Below are 18567 nucleotides of genomic sequence, written 5' to 3'. Positions count from 1 at the left end.
GATACAACCAGTGTAGAGAGGAATAAATAACACACTGAAAATAACAAGGGAAAAAAACAAAGCATGGGCAGTGAAAAATCAGTTGGTACAAGTCTAAAAAAAAAAAAAGACATTTTAAAGATGCTACAGAGTTTCCTAGACTAATCTATCCTGATTCATTCATCTTACATCCAAATCCAAACCTAAATTAACTTTATTCCAGTAATCTCATCCCAGTTCTAATCTCAGGTTTGAGCCCAAGCCCCGATTCTCATTTGAGTCTCTATAGAGGTGAGGAGCAAGCGGAATAATCTCCCTTTGCACAGAAACGTCCTCACCTTTAACATCTCAAATGCAAACTGTGTGTCACAGCAGAGGAAGAGCAAGAACAGACACAAACACACACACAGACACACCTCGGTTTAGCGTTTTTGGTGTGACAGACACTCATTATTGGCTGCGATGCTCTTTGGCTGAGAGAGAGAGGGAGAGAGAGAGAGAGAGAGAGAGAGAGAGAGAGAGAGAGAGAGAGAAATCTTCTTTCACGGCTCAGATAAATCTATTCATAGTTCTGCTGTTCTGTTCTGCTGTTTCATTTTCCAATCTGATCCATGCTGTCTGCAGAGGTTTGTCTCTGCACTTGCATGTGTGCGTGTGCGCGTGCATGTGCGTGCGTGTGTGTGTGTATGTGTGTGTGTGTGTGTGCACTTCTCAGTCAATTGGAGCTTTCAAAGCCTTGTAAAACATACAGTCACACATTGGTCATTAATAAATCCCCCCGATCTCTGCAGATACTCAAACACTCTGTAACCCAAAGACTCTCTGTCCTCCTCAGCATCTTTTTCCTCTCTCTCTCTCTCTTTCTCTCTCTCTCTCTTTTCCTCACCCCTTCTCAATTCCCATTTCATTCTGAATTCAAGTTGCTGCCCTGTTCAAGAGTAGAATATTCTCTCTCTCTCTTTCTCTCTCTCTCTTTTTCTCTCTCTCACTAGAAAAATCCTGGCAGTCTCCAAAAGAGATTTATCTTTCTCCCAGCCTGTTGCCACACACACACACACACACACACACACACTATCAGTCGTCCCCATCTCACAGCCGCTGTTTATTAAAGGTTGCTATGTAACCAGCGTCTCCATTATCACTTCTATTACAGAGCTCTGTTTATGCATGTGGCCATTTGAGCCTCTGTGCTTGTATGTGTGTGTGTGTTTTACTGTGTGTATTTGCTGTAATTGTATTGTCAATGTCTTTAAATGTACCATTTCACAGTAAAGCACTAGCACTGATCTGTGTCTAATCGACTGCAGAGCTGCTCTCGGCCAGACTGACTTCTGCTTCCACTGCCGCACAGACGACACCCAGCCAGAGCTGCCTTTATCTTCATTTGATTTATTTATTTATTTCTGTACAAATGGTCAGACAGCACAGCGAGAAAATCACTGACACTGTTCGGGAAGCTAATAGACTCTTTAAAGAGACAAACAATTTGGATATTTTGGCATAAATTGATGTGAGCCTACAAAACCCTTTCCAAAGGAGTGACAAAAAAAAAACAAAATTACATCATTAGCAAAAGCAATGAATGCAAGGTCATAATTTATAAAAGGAAGCCATAGCTTGTAAGCAACCAATAAAAGATCATCACATAAAACTAAGTCCGTAAGACGTATTAATATTAGCCAGACTAATATTAGCCAGCCTAGATGGCAGAGATCCAGTCGCCTCTTGTTTTTAATCTCGACTCTGGAACAGCCGACACTGAGCTGGCTGAGGACCTCAAGCTGCAGTCCAGCTCGTCTGATACCAGCCATAAATCTTGCTGCCAGGCCCATCTGGACCCAAAAAGTGATTAGCGTAATCTTAGAATTGATTCAGTAAAATAGTAAATCATGTAAAGATGCTTTAATCTGGGTGTTCTCTGCTTTTTGTTCCTCCGAGGATGCATTTTGCACAAGTTGGAGAGGAGAGAGAGAGAGAGTAGAAAATAGAGATGCAGCACACTGAGACAGATGAGATGCCCATTTTGGAAAACTGTCAAATCCAAGTCCCAAAAAGTGGCGATAAGGGTTATGGAGACAACTGGTGACAAACTGTGGATTGGAGTAAATGAGACCAACCACACCATCAGATGCCTGAACATTTCAGCTGGAGACTGAATGAGTGTGGGGAGCATGAGGTGTGATGCTGAGGGGAACATGTGGCCAAATGATCACAACTGAGTAGAAGAGATTCTAAACTACAGCAATTTTCTGTATAACAATATCTGTGAAATCTGTGTCACAATATCAGAATGTCTCCTGGAGTTTCCATTAATTTTGTTTATTTTTGTAGTCCATACCAAAAACCACCAAGCGAAAATAATACACACTGAAGCTTCTACTGCAGTGTTCCTGTAACACATACTGTTGTAAATCCTACAAAGAAAAAGCAAAAACACACATTTCCTATACTTTCCACCAAAGAACAGAGTAAATATTAAACTATTTATGATAACAAAAGAAATGTACTGTGCAAAAGGAAAATTAGAGAACACAAAATCATGTAGGGGAGAGTGGGGTAATTTGTGCCAAGGGGTAAGTAGTGCCACCCCTGTTATCTAGAAAACCATAGAAGAAGTTGGTCATGTGAGCACATATTTTTGAAGAGGCATCCATTTCACTCATCCTGCAAAGAAGGGAGACACATGGCTTGAGAGGAAAGCACATTTCAGTTCAAAAAACATTTTTTGGCCCTCCAAAGTAAAATTTCTATGATCAAGGTTTTTTGATTGCTGTGTTTGAACAATGATAGAAAACTTTGAAAACAGTTCACACAGGTTTTAGTACTTTAGTAAGCTACACCATGAGTCTATGGAGTTAGCATGATGTTAGCTCAAAACAGCTGGGGGATGCATTTTTTTCAAAAACAAAACAACTTGTGATTATGTACTATACAATATACAATATACTTACTTTATTGTATTTTATTGTTATTGTATATTGTCTCCATATCTTTGATCACTAAAACTATTCAGATTCAGATGAAGATGATTTGCAGGTGCTCATTTTGGAAGTTTTATTTTGTTCTGGGTATGTGTTCATGTGACGCTAGGCCTTGTTATAGAAAAGTGGCCTGTGATCTTGTTAAAATAATAAATAAATGTTAAATAAATAACTTTGTATTGAATTTGTTTTGCTTTTATATGGCATTATCATTTGTGAGATTAAAATGATCTCTTTTACTTCAATTATCAATGGCACAATTTACCCCAGTGTATTCTCTCTAATGGCACAATTTACCCCGGGGGCAAGTTGTGCCACAAAACCACTTTTTTTTCGAAAGCTATATTTCTCAAACAGTTTATATAAGATCCAAAATGATTGTTCCCAGGGATGCACAACATCCTAAACTATATGTGCATATTTTAGTTGGAGGCATTACTGTAATCCCCTCGCTTTAAAGGCACTTTAAGTAAAAATTGGCACTACTTACCCCACTCTCCCCTACTACTGGAAAAACTGACATAAAATTGCTAAGTATTTGAGACATGCATGACAGTGTTTTGGTATGAAGTTAACTGCCACACCAAGCTGCATGTTGGTGCAGAGAGCCCCGTGAAGAGGAACTGAAAGAGTGAACTTAATATTGACGAACGCATGTAACCGATTGTTTAAAAAAAAAAAAGCTGTAATGGAGCTGGGTGTAATGGAGCCGGTTGGGCTGAAATGCACGATTGCCGATTTGGGTCATTAAGCTGCAGAAAATTCTGCCACATACAGCACTTTATATCCACACGGCAATTTATGAGCAGCTGGTGTCATTAGGTTTTATAGACGGTTATTGTGTGTCTTTGGACTAACAATGAAAATTTATGTGATGTTTGTGTACAACAAGTAACCGGTCCAAATGGAAACATGAAAATAGGGAATGGGATGAAGCCCAAGACCTATCAAGCGATGTCTGCTCAGCATGAGGATGAGGACTGAGAATTTTCTAGGACCAGTGAAGAGCCTCTGCAGCGTTCCCAAGACGACCCAGTTTGTCTAGCGGTCTAATAAAACGCTATGATCTATGGTATCGACGGCTGCTCTGAGAACTAAACGAATTACAATGGATCATTCCCTGACGTCTGCTGCTCGACGAAGGTCAGCGATCACTGTGAAGAGAGAGGACCGCAACTCAAAGGACGCAGCTAAAGGACACCCGCTTGGCTGAGGCGAGGTTTTCTTCCATATTTGAAAAAGGCAACTCAAGGATTTATAAACCTGATCAATAACAGGAGCTGTTCTTCATTTCAAGCCTCTGAGATGAGTGTGGGAAAAAAGATCTTGATTTGGCTCTTTCCCAAGAAACATGGCGCTGTGTGTTTGTTATGTTTTTGATTTCAAGGCATTTTCATTTGTAATTTTCTCCGTCTTGGGATGGAAACTACAACAAGGAAAAAACAAAAGGCAGGGTGGAGATGAGCACAGCCTCCTGAGCAAAGTTGAACCAGCTGTGTGTTTAAAAGTAGAGGGGGAAAAAAAAAAACGCCAGTAGCCGCAGAGCTGTTGAAGCTCTTAAAATACTTGTCATGCCTTTAAGAAGCTTTGACATTTGGAGCGCCGTCTAGAATCTGGATGCATCTTCTGTCTACAGTGGACTTTTCGTGCCAGGTGCAAATGCAGCCTTTTGTGTTGGCAACTTCGCCTCATCTATCAGCGGCTTCTCCCTCAGCAGCCCCCACTGAGATGCCCTTGAGCAAGGCGTGCGTGAAGCTGTATGACTGTGCATGTATACTGAACCTTGATGGTCAAGTCAAGTCTAGTTGCTGTAGAAAACCTTCCCCGGATAGTAAATAAAGTCTAGAAAATGCGCAGCTTTCCATTTATCCATTAATTTTCTCAACCATTTATTTTCATTCACTGCCTCGTCAGTGCACTGGAATTTAATCGATACGAAACAATTTGACATCAATAAATCATTCCAGCATTCTCTTTGGTATAATTGCCATAAACAAACAAGGCCATTACTGTGAAGACTGTCAGGCTCGACCAGCCACCATGCTGCATTTTGTATTATATACCACTAAATCTGATTTCACTGAAAATCTGCTCTATCACTTTACAGCACAGGTTGCTTTATGGCACAAAACAAGAGGAGAGCTGCTGTCTAATGCAAATGGAGCACATGTCAACATCCCCTGTGACAGGAAGCTACAGTGTTTTTTAACCCCTTCAGACCCACATTTTTTCTGCTGGGCAAAAAAAAAAAAAAATTTTAACTGATTCTGACTCCTCTCCAACATAAAAACAAAGTGGAAAAAAACACATTTTTGATAACTCATGTTTTTAATAGTATTTTTTCATGTCCATTGCAATGGACATCAGACTTTGAAAAAATCCTGTACATTAACCATATGATGTATGTTCAAAATGACTTAAAATATTATCACTTGTAACAGTTACAGTTATGCTGACAGAAAATTTGTTTGGCCATCATGAACATAAATTTATATTTTTGATTGAAAATGGGCACTGACGCCTCCCTCTCTGCAGCCGCTCAGCCATGCTTGTCTTGTCCAATGTCTAGATAGATAGATACTTTATTCATCCCGAAGGAAATTCACAGTTTTCAGCAGTATCCACAGAGTACAAGATTAAGTAAATCAAAAATAAAGAATAAGTAAATCAAAAATAAAGAATAAAAGATGACCCTCGAGATCTAAAGATCTAAGTACCCAATGTGCAAAAAAAAACAATGTGCAAAAAACCAATAAAACCAGTGTGCATCGATGTATACAATGTGCATAGATGAGGGCAATGTGCAAATTTACAGTATAAACAGATGATAAATAAATAAATAGCACCCAGATGATAAATAGATGATAAAAAAAAAACCCAATAAAACCAGTTTGCACGATGCAAACTGGTTTTATTGGTTTTTTTGTCTGTCACTCTCTGCGTGCTTAAAATCATAACATGATTATGATTGGATAATCAGGATCCAACCAATAACCAGCATTACTGACATCATTCAATTACCCAGTATTTATTGGTTTAGAGACAGAAATATGTCATGTCCATTCCAATGGACGCAGGGTCTGAAGGGGTTAAGTAGCTTTATTTCAGGAAACACCAGCAGAAACAAAACCACAAGCGTGAGACCACGGCGGCCAATCAGCAGCACCGTGGGCTCGTTTGTTTGCGGTGATTAGGCGGCGAGGTGTCGCAGCTAATGTGACAGTGATGCACTGCTGCTTGGAAACGCTCTGGCCTTCGCCGCCTCTGTCTGATTCAGCCGGGGTGTGAAGTTTTACTGCGTCCTGCTGGATTCTGCAGGGTTGCAACTCCCATCGGCCGACGTGCCATTAACCTCCATTATGTGTGAGCGAGTGTGTGTGTGATGTGTGTGTGAATGTGAATGTGAAGAAGAAAGTTTGATTTAGTGGCTCAAGCCATTATCGCTGTGAGGGATGGATTGGTCCCTGTGGAGCGTTTCAACACACATAGTATCCTCTCCTGCTCTTTCTCTCTGTATCCCTCTGCCTGTAGTACACACACACACACACACACACACACACACACACACACACGTGCACACAGGCCTCCTCCCCCTACAGCTGTGGCAATGAGCTCCGTTTAGCCGCTCCCCTGATGATCTCCATATCTCTAATGAGATTAGTGTAACGATAGGAGAGTTGATAGACCCAGCGACCGCAGCCCGTCTCTCTGCCTGCCTGTCTACCTGTTAATCTGTCTCTCTGCCCGGCCGGCCTGTCTGTACATCTCAGCCTCACTCTTATCTGCCTGCCTGTCTGTCGGTCTGTCTATCTGCCTGTCTCGCTACCTGTCAGGTCTTGACCAGGAGGGAGGAGGAGAAACAGGTCACTCGGGTGAGGGAGGAGGGATGAACCAACATGGGAGGATGAGGAAATGACATTCATGACGACAGGGGAGAGTGAGGAGAGGAGAAAGAGACGGGGCAACAAGAGGAGGGAGATAGGGCGAGGAGATTCATGCGGTAAGGGCAGAAAAAAAGTGGAGATAAGGCAGCGCCGCGTGATCGAAGCCGGAAGAACTCAGATGAGCGATAGAGAGACGATGGAAGAGGATGAGGAGGGCAGGAATGAGTGAGAGGGACGGGGCGAGTGGCTTTTTAAAGGTCATGTGTATCGGAGGAGAGCCGTGCGCACAGACCCGGGCTCAACCAACAGAAACCCCCCCCCCCCAGGACCGACCCCCTCCACCACTTTCCTTTATCCTCAATCTCCCTCCATCACTCTCTTCTGCCTTTCTCTCTCTCTCTCTGCTGCCTCTTTCTCCTTTTGTGTTCTCTTTGCCTTTTTCCTCCTCCTCCTCTCTCCCCCTCCTTTCCCGTTTACACCCCCCAGCTCCCTTCTCTCTGCCCCAACACAAAACCATCTCACTCTCTGGCTTTTTTTTTTTTCACTCTCTCTCTCTCTCTCTCTCTCTCTCTCTTCACCCCCTCCCCTCTCTCTCTCTCTCTGTGCCTCTCTTCCTTTCTCTCTCTATCTCTCTCCATCAGCTTCAAAGAGCTGTCTCTGTGGCAGACCTCGAGGGCACCTGCCTCTTGAGGTGGAATAAAATCATCCATCCCCTAGTGTTTTTGTCTGTGAGAGTGTGTGTGTGTGTGTGTGTGTGTGTCAGTGCATGATTGTGGGTTAGTTGTCCGTGCGTGCATGAACACAGACATGTCTCTGTTTTTTTTTTGTGTGTGTGTGTGTGTGTGTGTGTGTGTGTGTGTGGGGCACAGACTTGTCTGAGGTGCACTGAGGCCGTAGGCAGAGCTCTAACAAACAAACAACAAGCAAAGCCAATAAACAATCAGGTGAAGCCAGACCACAGGGGTTTTTTTCACCGTAAATGAGATTGTATTACATTGTGGATGGTCCCCTTTGGTGCCCAGAAGAGATTTGTGTGTGTGTTTGTGTGTGTATATATGTAGCTGTTTGATGAGGATGCTCTGGCTGTGTGTGTGTGTGTGTGTGTGTGTGTGCCAGAGAGACACATGGGGTTTGGTTTAGAGTTCCAGTCCCGCGCCACAACATCAGACAGATGCAAGATGTTGGCTCAACAGCTGGAGTCGAGCCTGACCTTCACAGAGGAGAGGGAAGGGAAAGGAAAGGAAAGGGAAGGAAAGGAAAGGGATATAATAGGAGAGGAGAGGCTGAAAGAAAACGTGTGGGTCAACGTGCAGTATGGAGAGCTGAATCATCAACATTAAAAAAAAAATGAAACCTGGTAAAGATTCACCAATGCCCACTCCCTCCCCCGACCATCCACACGCTCAAACACACCGAGCCACAGAACACAGGCCACATCTACTCTTCCCTAATTATAAAAGATAGACAAATTAGACAGGGTCTAGGGAGCGGGAGCCGGCGAGTGCGAGTGCGTGGTGAGCGACAGAGGGATAGAGAGAGAGAATGAAAGGGGGGCGGACATCTACATGAGTCCTCCATCTAATGAAAGTCATTAAAGGGAAGCAGGAGAATGACTCTAATAAAGCAGAGAGGTTGCTTGGACTGGGCTGAGGGCCAAATCCACTACTAAAGTCCCAGATTCACTGTGTGTGTGTTTGTGTGTGTGTGTGAGAGAGAGAGAGAGAGCGAGAGAGAGAGAGAGAGAGGGGTATTGATCTGTGGGCGGGTTGGGAATGGAGCTTAACTAATACAACACCTCCTCTTCCACTCACACACACAGCCACCAGCCAAAATAAGATCTTCACTGTATCTTCAGCTACACCAGTGTATGCGCCGCCTGGAAAATGATCCCTTTCATAGATGATGAAGAAAACTTGAGCAGATCTGTAGGAATGAGCAGTGTTGATGCTGTTTCAAAACGGATGAGCTCTGACACGAACTCATTTATCAGCAGGCTGAGCAGCGCAGACCGCCTCATTGTGATTTTTAATAAATGGCAGGGCAGATGTGAGTGACTGGAAACAGCCACAGCACGCTGATCGCTCCTGCTGGCTGCTTTCGCTTCCTCTGCTGACCCCCAGCGGGCAAAGAAAGAACTACAACTCCTCCCATAATGCACTCCGCTCCCTTTTATTCCCATCGTTCCCTGCACCGAGCACCCTGCACGGATCAAGATGGCGGACAAAGCAGGTAACCGAGTGTGCCCTCTGTCAAAACGGTCACTTTATTACTCTTTACTAATGATTCCGCGCCGTGCTTTTAATGTGTCGAGTACATTTTTCACGCGTGGTGTGTGTTTGTTTATTAAATCAAGCCGTGTGCTCGTGCACTGCGTGTGACGCGAGGCCGCCGTGAAGCCGCGGACACCGAGTCACGTCAAGGACTTTGACTGTCATTGCCAGTTTCAGAGTTATAATCTCAGAGCTGCGTGTCGACACTTAGCTGCTATCTACAGACGGCCGGTCAGCTCACGAATGGACTGAAATAATCACAACAAGGTCCTCGGTATGAAATATAAGCAGACAAAACGTTAGAGAGCCGGTAATGTCAGCTAGCCTGCCCGGTAGCCTAGCTAACAGCCCCTGCACCGACACCATTGCTGCTCCTTTATTTGAATAAATTCAAGTAAAGTACATTAAATATACATGTGACATAAATTTTTCGTTTCGATTATTGCTGTAAAGATACTTCAGGATAGAATTAATATTAAAATAAATTATAATGAACATTAAAATAAGGAAGAAACCTCCAGAGTGTGTTAAGTAATTAGGGTAAATGTGAAATGTCTGAGTAATTTAACGGTTTTGCCAGTTTGTGATTTCTGAGTTTTGAATTTTAAGTAGTCAAAATTTTTTTTAACTCGGAATGTTTAAAAATGTAAGAGGAGGGTGATTTATTTTAAGCTAAATTATTTTATGGCTATAAAAAATAATAATCAATTAATTGGGTAGATAAGATTCGTCTGCTGAAAAAATGCTGTTTGAGTAATATGTCAGGCTTTTTTTTTTTTTTTTTTTTTAGCGTGAAATCTTTGTCTAATTTTTGTTGAAGTTATTCTCAACACAAAATAGGTACTGTGGGGGGAAAAAAATCTATAAAAACATGTTCAGTACTTTGTCCCCTCAGCATCACTAACAGCACATTTGGTGTTTACAGCAGAGAGGAATTTCACTCGGGTTCCTCACCAAACTCCACCAGGGTTTTGTCAGATTTCGACTGAAAAAGTTTCAAATTAAAAAACAAACTAAGTCTGGACTAAAAGGCCTGGCATGGGCCGTGGATCACACTGACCGCAGACCGTCGGCAGGGTTTTTATTCGGCTAAATGAACTTTATAAAGGTTGTCAGACTGGAGTGAGACATGAATTCACAGTCTGTGGCTGAATGTCACTTTAATGAGCCTGGCGGACAGTGAGAGGCTGGGGCCCCCGCTAGCCGAGCAGAGTGTTGCTAAGCAACACACGAGCCCCGGTTTAATGAGCTTATTAAAGGTGTAAATTAATTGTTTTAAGGTGTAAAGTCATTGTGATGCGGTCACAGGTGTGTCATTCATTTGCTGTTGTACATCAATATTTTCTCCCTAGGATGGCGAAGTCATGACCTGACTGACTCACATTCATTCTGATAGACCTTCTCTAATCGTGCCTAACATTAACCAGTGAGGCAAAATATTCTATTCTATAGATATTTTGCAGATATATTTCATTGCACATATAGTCTATGCAAAGCCTATTGATACTCTACAGATATGTTTTAGCATATTTTATTTTATTTTATTTTTGTTAACTATTCTTGTACGGTATGCATAGTTTTTTTTTCCTTATATTTTTAATTGATACATTTTATTTTACTACATATGTTTACTAATTTAACATCTATATTTCTCCTGGAGTTGGGAGGTTTATTTTGTGTTGTCTACTGTTGTCCCTGTGCAATTTCTGGACAACCTGTTGCTGTAACATGACAATTTTCCAATTTGGGATTAACAAAGTAGATCTATCTGTCTAGAAAATGACCACTCAAATGATTTTGCCATCTTTGAAAAAAACATTTGGTGTTGCACATCTTTGCAATCAGGGCAGATGACTGGAACTATACTGTATATTTTAATCACTAAAGGCTTGTCTCCATCAGAAGGAAGCACCAACACTGGGGTTTGTGCTGCATGTGTATTCGTCAGTGAGGAGGTTTAATGTGACTGTGTTGTTGTCTCCATTCTTGTTGGGCAGTTCCCGTGGCTGAGAAGCGGCTGATGGATGTGAAGCTGAACCAGCTGGGATCTTGGCTCGGAAGTCGAGACTTCACCCCCAACGGCATCATCTCAGCCGTCCGCAGGGGTGAGGAACTGGATTATATCACAATAAAGCTATTGCGTGTGCATCAGAAACATGATGCCTTGGTTTGGACTGTCTCAATTAGTTGAATGCAAATCACAACACTAACATTCATGTCAGAAAAGACTTTGCAAACCTACTTCACTCGGCATTTTTAAATACTTAACAGTAAATACTAAATATTCTGGAACATGTGTTGTACTCATATGCTCTGACTAAGTTAAGGTCATTTTCTGATATTTGTTCAAGGATGGGAGAGTGTATTCACTGCACCTGGATTTGAGCAGGATTCAAGCCAATGAACTTTTTTATGCCTCCAACCTCTAACCTGCAGAATTGTCACCCCTTGCACACAACTCGTCATCTGATGCACAATTACTGAAAAAACAGCATGAAGACTGCTCATGAATCTCATTTAATTTTCTCGCCCTGACAAGTAGCAGTAAATTTAGCGGTTTGTGCTGTTGTGCCTGCTGTAACTAGTGTTCCTCTCTCCTCAGGCCATGACAGATACTACAACAAATACATCAACGTGAAGAAGGGAGGCATCGGTGGTGTAGCTATGCTGCTGGCTGGTTACGTGGTCCTCAGCTACGTCTGGGAATACGATCACATCAGTAAGAAAAGCACACACACGCATTCCTCAGGTCTCATTACTTCTGCTGCTACGAACCAGTTTCTAAGAGTACGTGTCACATCTTAAATGGATAACGGAGATTTAAATGGATAGTTAATTTGTAAGATTTACAGTACATAAGTCATGAGCATCTCAAACTGGCTATGTGTTGTTAATTTAAAAACTGTACGTCCATGTTGTTGGTTTAATCATTACATCTTTTTCTTCATTCTCTCACCTGTCCACTGTTTTCTCTTGTCTTAACAGAGCATGACCGCTGGAGGAAGTACCATTAAGCCACTCCCCCTCAAGTAACCATCAGACCCTCAGAGGTTGAACTTTGACCTTTTTGCCCCCACCTCGAGCAGCAGCGAGGGAAATCTTTGTGCTTTCAGCTATCTGTCCTGTCAAATAACTGTTGTGACCAATAAAAATAAAGATTTATTATTGGATATTGTATTGTAGTTTGTGATGAATGTGTGGCAACAAATCACTGTTTCATGCCAAGTTGACAGGATAGAAAAAAGGTAACTTTCAGTGTCAATTATAAAATTATTTTCTCAATCAGGATTGTAGTTATAAGTTTGGACTGTAGCTGTCAAATTGTCATTTACAAAACAGAATTCAAGTACAACCTGTATAAATCTGTGATGGCAACTTTGAACCTTTAATTTGTACACACTGAATTACAGTTCATGAAGGTGTATTCAAATATTGTACATCTGTTGACTGGCATTATCCTTATCAACAAAATCCTGAAGTATTGTCACACAAGTGAGGGGAAATGTGCTTTACATTCCACAAGTGCCCGTTGTTAGAATTAACATAAGTGTATTCAGATAAAGGTTAACTAATGGCAAAGGCTTTCCAGTACACACCTAGAGAGTCACTAACAACAGGTTTTAAAGTATGCGGAAAACAAAATTATAATAGTGGGTAAGTTTAGATATGAGTCTCCAAATAGTGAGCGGCATCATTTTGGTGTAATGTATCTATCCAGTTGTCTAAGAATTTTAAAACAGGAACTCTGCAAGTTGTTTTGCACACAGTTTACATTAAGGCCTTAAAGTGTCAGAGGATGCAGGTGTGAAAAATATATTGCATCCTGTTGCCTTGTAGCCTGAACGGTTTTATCTGATATGAGCACAGATGATTACGGGACAAATGAGGGGCAAACAAGTACAAACAGCATCAATGTGAATGTCCATTGGCATCTTACATTTCAGGGGATGATTTGGTTTACACTGTCAGACAGAAAGATCTGGGCCAATATGCATGAGATATCAGAATAGAAATACTGATCTAGGATCACTGGTGAGGTCACATGACCCTCTGAACATGAATATCATGTAAGAAGCAGTGCAGCATTCAAATTCTAAGATACCTGATGTGTATGGACCCTGGCTGTAATGTCTGGACATCTGGTGCTCTGAGTCTATTTTACAGTACAATCCATGCAGAAAATGCTGCAATCACAGCAGGGACTGCAGACTTTCACCCACTAATCATGTCATTCCTCCACAGCCACACAAATGGTGCAACTCAAGTCTCTTGTTTTGTGGTGTCATTTCCATGTATCCAAGACTTCCATCAGATGAGAAAGGGTGACTTTATTTGACCTCTCTGTGGCCTGTGTCCGTCGATAATGACACACTGTACATCAGTCAAGCCTGAAAATCTCCACAGTGGCTTCCTCTGTTTGTCCTGCTTCCATCCCTCTCCTGTACTCAGGTCAGTGGACCGAGCCACAGCATGGCTGTTTGGACGTACGGGCTCAAGGCTATTGTCCACTCAGGAAGGCAAGGTGGCCCTTGGTGCATTTATTGGCATAGTGGCCCTTCTCACCACACTGGAGACACAGCAGAGGTAAAAAAAAAAAAAAAAAAAAAAAAAGAGAAGAAGCAGAGCGGTGTTAGTGTTTCAGTAATAAAGGAACAGGGGAGTGGAAATATCGGAGGAAATATGTCTGCAGTAAATTTTAAGTAAATAACGAGTGGACAGACACTTCAGAGCAGCAGCTTTTAACCTGGGGTCTGGGGACCCCAAGGGGTCCTTAGGTGGCTTTCAGAGGTTCCCCAGAAAAACCGTGAATATTTTGATATCACTGACAGAAGTTAGCCTAATGAGAGAATTAGAAGAATGACTATTCTGTTATAGGCTTCACATTCTTCACTGTTAATATGCCAATCTATAGTACAGACAGTTATGGATTAACCAAATTCAATCAGATGGGGATTCCTGACACCTCATCTTATCAAATACAGGTCCGTGGCCTGATGTGTATCAATTTGGGGGTCTTGACACCAAAAAGATTAAGAACCACGACTTTAGAGCGCATGTGTGCTGTGTTTCCTGTATCATGTCAACATTTGAGCAGTTTGCTCAGGTAAATTAGCAGTCACCAAAACTAACTTTTGTTTGATTCATTCTGGACGCTGTGAGGCATGTATATAGTGTTTAAACCTACAATTTCCTGTCAATGTGTCTATGACCACAGTTTAATACTGTCTGGCAGTAAACATGGTAGTTAACTAAACTGTTCTTATGATTCTGTGCATGGTGTTGGCCAGAAAACTGCTTAGAAGAAGTGAATAGAGCCTCACTCAGAAATGTAGTCTACATGATATGTTGAAGAGGTAAGTCATTTGTAAATGAGCTGTATGTTAAATTTGCATTGCTAAATGTAATGTCAATACTACCTCCCTGTTGGTGTAAAATACACTGCCAACCTTTTGTGTGAGTGTGTGAAGAGTAAAGGTGTAGACAAAGGGACAGGTGCTCACCTTGTAGCAGGTGACCTGGTCCAGCGGTCGGGGTCCTCTGTTGCCTCCCATGTTATTGTGCTGGTTGGTGGTGCCCACTGCGTTGTGCTGTGGTCGCTGGTAGCTGCCCTGGCCTGGACTGGAGTTGGTCAGCTGGATCAGAGAGAGAGATGACCGACCAATCGTAGGAACCGGCTGGACCAGAAGACCGACAGAGAGAAAGTGTTAGGCACCTTGCATAACCTTAAAATGCACACCGGCCAAAAATCTATACAATTTGTGTGTGTCTTGGGTGTTGAAGAGTGTGTATCCTCTCACCTTTGTCTGGTTCTGGGCTTGCTGTGGGAGAGGAGGCTGTTCAGGGGCTCCCATTGGCAATTCAAAGCGGGGACTACACAAAACACAATCAAGCATGGTAAGAACATCTCGGCTTAAATCTCTAATTTTTATTATCTTACTAATGCCTTAATTTATTGTTCTGGATATATATTACCACAGGGAGAAAATTATCCTACATTACACAAACTTGTGCTAAAGCGGAACCATATTTGATGCAATATCCTACAGCAGGATTTTGTTTTGTATCACTTGCAATTCAATATTTCAGTTATGCAAAAACCACTAAAGAGGAAAACGTACTGCATAAATTTGCAGGATTTGCCCTCCGGACAGAAGCCGACCAGGTAGTTGACACAGATCACTCTTCTCGTGTGTCTGTGTCTGCATTCGGGGCCTGAGACAGGATGAAAGACACAGAGTCAGGGGCAGATAAAGAACAAAAGACCGATGGATATTAGTAAGTAAAGTAGCTGTCCTCCTGCTGATGATGAACATCAGTGTGCAGAACCCACCGTGTTTGCAGAAGCCTCGGTCGTACCAGGGACAGTCTTTGATCTTGGACTCGGGATCAATGTGCAGGAATGGACACTCCTTGTTGCTACACTCGCCTGAATGAGCGGACAAACAAAAGCGCAATCAGACACTGGCTTTTCTGAAAATCCCACTGGTGGTGTGCACATAGGAACATAACATTAAGCAGCGAGGCAGAGCAAACATTCAATGAGGACAGCTGTGCAATCTTAGGACTGCACAATTAATCGAAATCATCTTGAAATTGCAAAATGGATAAGTGCAATATCCAGTGAAGACGTGGCCAGAGGTGCCTGATCTGTGAGCTAAATGTGGCGATTTCCTCTGTTCAAGAAATGTTACAGCACTGATAAATTAAAAGACAAACAATCAGACCGCCTTGTTGCTTTCGTGCGATGCCCGATTACACAATCAGTTAACCTACTATGATTGGCTATTTGTGATAAATGGTCTTGGCCAGTGGGTGGGACAAGCTCTGACTTTGATAGAGACGTGGCCAGACCCTATTGAATTACAGAGGGATTCAAGGGATCTGGAAAAATGGGACAGTATAGCATTATAAATGAAGTATAATGGAGCTACAGCAATGACCTTAGTTTTCTTTCGAGTTAAAATGAAAATAATGATGCAAAATGATAATTTCCACTAAAATCGTAAATAATATTGCAATATCTGTCAAAATAATCGAAATGTGCTTTTTTGTGTACCATATAGTGCAGCCTCAATATTTGTTCCTATTCAAGAGGAGAACCCAACTAACCAAACTTGGAGTAGAAGTAGCACTCAGGCATCTTGGTCATGTCGTACTCGTGGAGGAACTCGCACTGGTCTCCCTTCTTACACAGCCCTCGGAGCCAGTGCTTACACACCACTGTCTTCTCTCCGCTGATGTGACGGAACGGACACATCCCACCTGGACGGGGTTAGACAGATGTTGGAAACAGTGGATCAAACTCTCAGTGAGTAAGTCAAACTTTCTGTTATCGGTGGAGGTTGGGAAGTTCAGCGCTAGAGCCAAATCTATTCCCAGAATCGGTGCCAAATGTGTCTAAAGTCAGAGGGTAATGCTCTTTTAATGTCTTTCGTACGTTATTCTACATATTTCAAATTGAATAAGCAAAGGATGTTGAGGTGAGATGGTTCAAAAATGGACAAGCTGCACTATAGCATGCACAGATAAGACAAAAGCAAGGAAGCATGTCTAGCTGGTGAAGCTGTCCACTGTTTTGCACATAATCTTGAGAGGTCACAAATTTTCATAAAAATCTGCAATGGTATTAGTATTTGAAGTATTTATGTACGCATACCAGCTCACCATGACACAACCCTAAAAATCCAGTTTCCCAAAAAGTTAAAACAAACAAACAAAAAAAAAACAAAACAGGAATTTAGAGTAAAAATAGATTATGTGCTCTTTAACTATTAATTAGATGAATACTAAAATATGGAGAATTACCTCACGAGGTTAAAGAAATTTTACATGACGGTATGTGTGAGGGTTTTACTGTAAATGGATTTAATAAGTTTGTTTTTGGTGAGATGGATTGTCAATATGTTTCTATTTTCCCAGCACTACATAAACTGGAAAAAAATGCCAGTAGTGTTGCCTACGTTATGAAATATCCGTGAGTGTTGTGTTTTACCTTTCATACAGGCTGCTCTCATGAAGAACTCACACACAGCGGCCCCGGATTCTGCAGGGACACACAGCAGCATGCTCACTCATATGTCATGTTATTTTGTATTGCCATTAAGGCTACATTCAGACAGCCAGTAAAACGTGGCCTAAATCTGACTTTCCTCCGTAAAATGTGACACAGATCTGACTTTTTATTCTAGTGTAAAAAGCAAAAAAACTAATCGAACCCTACATTTTTAATTCTGATTTGGGCAACTTGCAGATGAATCAAATACGCATCAGATTCATGTTGATGTGATAACACTGGGCGTAATTACCACAGGTTGTAGATTTTTTTTTTTTTTTTAATCATCACAGTGGCCTTTCTAGATAGTCAGCCATGTTTTTAAGTTAATTCGTTAGTAATAATGATAATAGTTGCTGTATTTGTATTCCATTATTCAAAACAGCATCATTACAGGTTGGGTGGGTGTTTTATAAACAGAACAGAGCAACAAGAGAGAGAGACAGATGCTGAGGCCACTATGGGACATTTGTTTTAGATTTTCACATGGCCACTAACCTGCTGCCAAAGCATATGATTACTGGCCAGTTTGATTTGAAGGTATGTATATCTGTTATTCACAGGTTGAATACACTTTTTGGTCAGATACAGGTCAAATACAGAGACAAATGTAAACAGTCAAGGCAAAAAGATCTGGTCTGAGAAAAAAAAAAATCAGACTTGGGTCACTTGCTGCTGCTGTGTGAATGTAGACGCAGAAATCAGTTATGCTGCTAGGCAGACTTGAAGGAAATGTAAAGAGTGTACAGGGTACTTGGGGTTTCCCTGCTTACTGAACTCTGACAGGCTGTTTTCATTTGATATCTAGCTAGCTAAGGGCAGCTAGCATGAGGGCACTCACTGTCCATCCCGGGGAAAGGCAGAGGCTGTGCGCCGAGCTGCTGCTCCACGGCGATCTCCAGGTCAAACTTGATGTGATCCACGGGAGCCAGTATCTCCTGCATGTCTGCGAGTTTACCGAGCCCTGGTCCAAGAAACGACGATTTATGCTGTTAAGTTAGCTAGCTGATGCTAACTTAGCGTCATCGGTGAGCTAACGACACTAGCCGTTGAGCCACGCGCTGGCTCGCGAAAACGCACCGGTCTGTCGGTAAGGTCAGTTGATGGAGAGGACCGTAAGGAAAGGTTGTGTAGATCTGTTTGGTCGCTGCAAAGAAAAGGTGTTTAAACTATCCAATAATACTCGTAGTACTTTACAACAGAGATGCTCCTTGTTGCAGGGAGACGGAAGGCGCGCGGGGTGACCTTTGACCTAGTGGGAAGGCTCGACCAATCAGGCTTTTTTTCCCGTTTAAGGTGGTGGCAGCCAGCGCGCATTACCGCCACCTAGTGTATGGATAAATAAACAACATAAAAAAAAAATTGTTAATGAATTGATAGAATATTTCGCTGAACACTAC

At 42.1% G+C, this 18567-nt stretch overlaps 3 protein-coding genes across 3 annotated transcripts in view; 1 reads left to right on the top strand and 2 right to left on the bottom strand.

Moving 5' to 3' along the window:
- The window catches only part of shmt1 (serine hydroxymethyltransferase 1 (soluble)), a 28160-nt gene that overhangs the window by 884 nt on the left and 8709 nt on the right, over window positions 1-18567 (bottom strand). The window lies entirely within an intron of this gene.
- Window positions 8952-12284, top strand: atp5mf (ATP synthase membrane subunit f). The gene is made up of 4 exons (XM_030057290.1): window positions 8952-9073; window positions 11112-11219; window positions 11717-11833; window positions 12100-12284. Exons 1-4 carry the CDS (start codon window positions 9058-9060, stop codon window positions 12126-12128), a joined length of 270 nt encoding a protein of 89 aa, XP_029913150.1. The 5' UTR covers window positions 8952-9057; the 3' UTR covers window positions 12129-12284.
- cpsf4 (cleavage and polyadenylation specific factor 4) lies at window positions 12473-18424 on the bottom strand. The gene is made up of 8 exons (XM_030057287.1): window positions 18009-18424; window positions 17108-17158; window positions 16225-16377; window positions 15446-15541; window positions 15234-15327; window positions 14913-14985; window positions 14616-14789; window positions 12473-13681 (listed from the first exon to the last, which is right to left on the bottom strand). The coding sequence occupies exons 1-8, from the start codon at window positions 18109-18111 to the stop codon at window positions 13613-13615; spliced, it is 813 nt and encodes a 270-aa protein (XP_029913147.1). The 5' UTR covers window positions 18112-18424; the 3' UTR covers window positions 12473-13612.

The sequence above is a fragment of the Myripristis murdjan genome, chromosome 8 (genome assembly GCF_902150065.1).
Source record: "Myripristis murdjan chromosome 8, fMyrMur1.1, whole genome shotgun sequence".
NCBI classification, from domain to species: Eukaryota; Metazoa; Chordata; class Actinopteri; order Holocentriformes; family Holocentridae; genus Myripristis; species Myripristis murdjan.
Note: the sequence above shows the minus strand (reverse complement) of the source record. Positions and strands in the feature narration are given on the sequence as shown.